Source organism: Lolium perenne, chromosome 6 (genome assembly GCF_019359855.2).
Source record: "Lolium perenne isolate Kyuss_39 chromosome 6, Kyuss_2.0, whole genome shotgun sequence".
Classification (NCBI taxonomy): Eukaryota; Viridiplantae; Streptophyta; class Magnoliopsida; order Poales; family Poaceae; genus Lolium; species Lolium perenne.
Genome location: NC_067249.2, coordinates 188,333,327 through 188,338,581, shown reverse-complemented (window position 1 = coordinate 188,338,581; position 5,255 = coordinate 188,333,327). Strand labels below are relative to the sequence as shown.

Sequence of the window (5,255 nt, the reverse complement as noted above, 5' to 3'; positions counted from 1 at the left end):
TGACTGACGGCAGGCTTTTACAGCGCGCGAAAGACGATGCGATGAGGACGACGATTGGCCTCTCTCGCTGACAAGTTGGGGCCACCAGCCGCGCGGGAAGTTTTCTCGGCGTTTCCCGCGCTTTCGTTTCGTCCGGAGTCCCCGAGCGTTCCCCGGGGGACCGGGGATGACCTGACCTCCCCGGATGGATGAAAGTCCAAATCCGAACGAAATCCGGAGACGCTATTAGTCCGTTTTCGTTCATCTGGATGGATGAAAAACGCTCCTGGAGTCTCCAGGGAGACCGTCGGGGAGACGGCTGGAGATGTTGTTAGGATCATCGAACCTTTATAAGTTTGACCGTTGAACCAACTGACGGCTGATATTCGCCCGTTCTTCGGTGCGCTGCATCCTGAACACAGACCGCATCACCGTCAAGTGTTCAACCCTCGTGCCAAGGCTGCTCGAGGCAAGCGTTGAAAATTTCCTCACCTAAGCCGCCCTCCATTTAGCTCGTGTCACTCCTGGACTCGTGGTGAACAATCGCCCACCGCCACCGGCAAGTCCACCCCCAAATCCACCCCAAAATCCTCCACCATGGACCACCACAAGCTGCCGCCATCCACGGCGGCGGCCGGCGCGGACACGGCGCCGAACCCGCACGCCTTCACCTGCGAGCTCCCGCACTCGATCTACGCGCTCGCCTTCTCCCCCGCCGCGCCGGTCCTCGCCGCCGGCAGCTTCCTCGAGGACCTCCACAACCGGGTCTCCATCCTCACCTTCGACCCCGCCCACCCCTCCGCCGCCTCCTTCCGCGCCATCCCCGCCCTCTCCTTCGACCACCCCTACCCGCCCACCAAGCTCCAGTTCAACCCGCGCGCGGCCTCAACCCCGCTCCTCGCCTCCTCCTCCGACGCGCTCCGCCTCTGGCACGCCCCGCTCGACGACCTCTCCGCCGCCGCCCCGCCCACCGAGCTCCGCTCGGTCCTCGACAACCGCAAGGCCTCGGCCTCCGAGTTCTCCGCGCCCCTCACCTCCTTCGACTGGAACGAGATCGAGCCGCGCCGCATCGGCACCGCCTCCATCGACACCACCTGCACCGTGTGGGACGTCGAGCGCGGCGTCGTCGAGACGCAGCTCATCGCGCACGACAAGGCCGTGCACGACATCGCCTGGGGCGAGGCCGGCGTCTTCGCCTCCGTCTCCGCCGACGGCTCCGTCCGCGTCTTCGACCTCCGCGACAAGGAGCACTCCACCATCGTCTACGAGAGCCCGCGCCCCGACACGCCGCTCCTCAGGCTCGCCTGGAACCGGTTCGACCTGCGATACATGGCCGCCCTGCTCATGGACAGCAGCGCCGTCGTCGTGCTCGACATTCGCGCGCCCGGGGTGCCCGTCGCCGAGCTGCACCGCCACGCGGGCTGCGTCAACGCGGTCGCGTGGGCGCCGCAGGCCCCCAGGCACCTATGCTCCGGAGGGGACGACGGGCAGGCGCTCATCTGGGAGCTGCCCGAGACGCCAGCCGCTGTGCCTGCTGAGGGGATCGATCCGGTTCTCGTATATGATGCCGGTGCGGAGATTAACCAGCTGCAGTGGGTGGCCGGACACCCTGACTGGATGGGCATTGCCATTGAGAACAAGGTCCAGCTTCTCAGGGTCTGACGACAAAGGTTGGTCCCTTTTGTAATTTTGGGTTTCCCCAGCTCTAAATTTTTTTTCGATTGATGGTCGGCCAAAAAGAACTCAAGACCTGCTGTACTAGGTTCCGCAACGAAATAAGTAATATTGATGATCACGGCAACATTTTCTAGATTCACTAGGGTAAATTTACAAATTGATTGGTCTTCGATATGTATAACCTGTTGATTGGTGGCAATAAGACCTGTTGTAGTAGGTTCCTCAAAGAAATATAAGTAATATTGGTCACGACAATGTTTTCTACGATCAACTATAGAATGGTTTTGTTTTTCATGTAAAAGGTGGCCACTATTATAAGCTCTTGCAAATCCTATGCCTGTGATGGACATATATGAAATTACAATAGTCATGTGGAAGCGCCAAATGGACAATATCTGTCTCTGGTTTATAATCACAATCCTTCTTTGCGAGTTAAGCGGAAACCCAGTTTATGTCAAAATCTGAATTTTGTCGTTTTTGAATTACTCTTCATCATTTTAATTCATTTTTTGCCTACTTATTAGAACGAACACTATGTCTCATCCTTAATGCTAACTGAATAAAGATTATGGATCTAGCTTCACCTGGATTGTCAAATCACTTATGGCTGTTTCTGTTAATGACTTGAAATTTGGGGAAGAAGAACCGACTGCCTCTTCAACATTTAACAACATGAAATCCATGCCGCTTCTGAGTTCTGACTGTTTTCAGCTTGGAAGCCATATATTTGGGAGCAAGGCATTTCATGGAGGTTCTGAACTGCTAATGGTTCATGAGCTCTAGGTTGTTAGTGTATTTTGACCAACACATCTGTTTAGATTTTACTCCTTAAGTGCCCTTCTGTATCATCCCCCCACCACTATTAATGCAAAAATGCGGAAATCTGTTATGTATTCTTGACAAAGAGTTACAACTACCTGGCGGGCTGGCACATCAGATTCTGGTTATGATTGTTTGTCTAACTTTGTTTATAAAAAAAAAAACCATATGGTTCAATGAGAAATCTGCTGTATACTTTAATTTGATGGGTGGATCCTAATAATGCCTAATTGACAACCATAAGATGCTACATGTGACATACATAAACTCAAATGATGAGAACCAATCTGTTGCACTATAAAACTACTCTCAACAAGATATACTCGACTTCAGCTCCAAAGATAAGAACTAGTTTATATAATGAACTCTCATACAAGTAAAATCCCATCTGAATTCTCCGAGCAACGCAACATAATATCTAGATGTGTACCTCCAACTATTCTTCCAAGTCTAAATCTGTTTTTTTAGATTCAATAGGGTAAATTTACAAATTGATTTGTCTTGGATTTGTATAACCTGATTGGTGGCAAGAATACATATTTTCCCCCTCTATGTTATTTCAGTCGGGTTTCCTCTATAGGCAGTCACATGAAGCATATAATTTGCTATTTTTGCGCATCAAGTCCAGCTTATGATAAACTGTAGAGTCGTTTCATTTTTCATGTAAAAGGTGACCATTGATTATAAGCTCTTGCAAGTCCTATGGTTATCAAAACGTCAAAAATAAGAAACAAGTACATCTGCTTGTGATGGACAAATGAAATTACAATAGTCATGTGGAAGTGTCAAACGGACAATAGCTGTCTGTGGTTTATAGTCCTTTGCGAGGAAACCCAGTTTATGTCAAAATCTGAATTTGGTCGTTTTTCAATTACTCTTCATCATTTTGATTCATTTTTTGCCCACTTATTAGATCGAACACTATGTCTCATCCTTAATGCTAACTGACCCTTGCATCCGAATTCTTAAAAGTTTACATAAAAATAAGATGATATTGACCTCTACGCATTGTCTTCATGGCCAGCCAATGCCCACTAATGCTCAATCAGATCCGTCTGTAAGCATTCAATGAGAAATCTATTTATGATTGTTTGTCTAACTTTGTTTATGAAAAAACCCATATGATTCAATGAGAAATCTGCTGTATACTTTAATTTGATGGGTGCATCATCATAATGCCTAATCGACAACCATAAGATGCTACATGTGACATACATAAACTCAAATGATGAGAACCCTTGCATCTGATACGAATTGCATTTCATTTATCTGTACAATGTTATATCTGTGGATACAGCATACTGCCAAAGTGAGCCATTGTCTTGTAGACCTTCATCACTAGAATGCAACTGTGGCAAATATCTGTAGTTGTTTTAACGGGAAACATCAGTCAAACGTTACTGGAAGATTACTCTTTGAGCTGCCAATTATAATCTCAATGTTCTGCAATGTTGTTCTTCCGTATTATGTTTGCAAGATTGATATCTGACATATTTTATGCGAAAACTTACCTTGCATGCAGAACATTTCTGAAGACACTCAATTCAATGGGAGCCGTGGGATTTCAATATATCGGTTCACACGTGTCTAGTTGTGGCAAACTCTTAGCATATTCGGTACACCATTAACATGGAAGAAGTCATCATGCTCGCTCTCTCTGGTGAGTTGTATTTTGCTACCAACGAATGATCATGTTGTTAGTATGGACCTGACTAATGTGACTAGATTGATCTCACTGTGAACATGGAGATATAGTCTATAGCATCTTTTACTGCTAGCAAAGGGATTTGGAGGTTGGCTCTAGTCTTGTAGTCACTCATTGTTACGGTCTTCCTCTTATCTTCATTATTATTCTGTTTTTTCTTCCATTAACACCCTTTTCTGTAATTCTTGTGGTCCACCGATCATACTCTGGTTGTATATTGTGAAAATAAACTTTTGAGATAAATTCCTGTAATCCAAGTATCAGTTCCAATATGTTTGTCAAAATTTTCGAAGTTTGACTTTACTTGTGAGAAAAGCGACAACTTGCTGAACGAGAGAGGTATTTATGCTCGATAGTGGGTTAATGTCTCTAGTAATCTAGGAGAGTGACAATAACTCCTAAGGTTGTAGATATGCTATTGCTACTAGGAAGAAAACAACAATATTTTATCCAAGGATAATTCTTTTGTTTACGTTACACACTTTACTTAATGCAATAATCTTTTACTTGCAACTTAAACCCAAAGTTGTTCGGATGATATCCTGAGGGTGGATTATTAGTCATAGATGCAGTTGGATTACGGTCCATGAATCTTGTTGTAATGTCCAAATGAATCTCATAGTAATCATCTTGTCATGTATGGTCTTTATTCTGTCAATTGCCCAGCTGTAATTTGTTTACGCAACTTGTTATTTATCTTTATGGATAGACACCTGTAGTGAACTGTGGACCCTGGTCCTTTCTTTTACACTGATAAAACCATCTACTGCAAATACCTGTTATGTTTTCTTACTGCAAGCACTGTTCTCTTTATTTCACTGCAAGCAAACATCTCTTTACACACTATACGTCTAATCTTTTATTTTCAGAAAAACCAGTGAGATTGACAACCTCACACTAAGTTGGGGCAAAGTAGTTTGATTGCGTTGTGTGCAGGTTCCACGTTGTTGTTGACACCGGTAGTGCGTCCTGATAACCCAAAGTATAGGGGATCGCAACAGTTTTCGAGGGAAGTTAAACCCAAATTTATTGATTCGACACACGGGGAGGTAAAAAATACTTATAAGCCTTAACA

At 45.6% G+C, this 5,255-nt stretch overlaps 1 protein-coding gene across 1 annotated transcript; it reads left to right on the top strand.

Annotated features, from left to right (window-relative positions):
* The first annotated feature begins 458 nt into the window (after positions 1-458).
* LOC127306660 (protein TRANSPARENT TESTA GLABRA 1) lies at positions 459-4,452 on the top strand. Its single transcript, XM_051337323.2, has 2 exons — positions 459-1,649; positions 3,998-4,452. Exon 1 carries the CDS (start codon positions 577-579, stop codon positions 1,639-1,641), a length of 1,065 nt encoding a protein of 354 aa, XP_051193283.1. The 5' UTR covers positions 459-576; the 3' UTR covers positions 1,642-1,649; positions 3,998-4,452.
* Positions 4,453-5,255: the final 803 nt, after the last annotated feature.

Excerpts from the sequence above, each read along its gene's own strand:
- LOC127306660 (XM_051337323.2), top strand. The coding sequence starts at position 577 with ATGGACCACCACAAGCTGCCGCCATCCACGGCGGCGGCCGGCGCGGAC.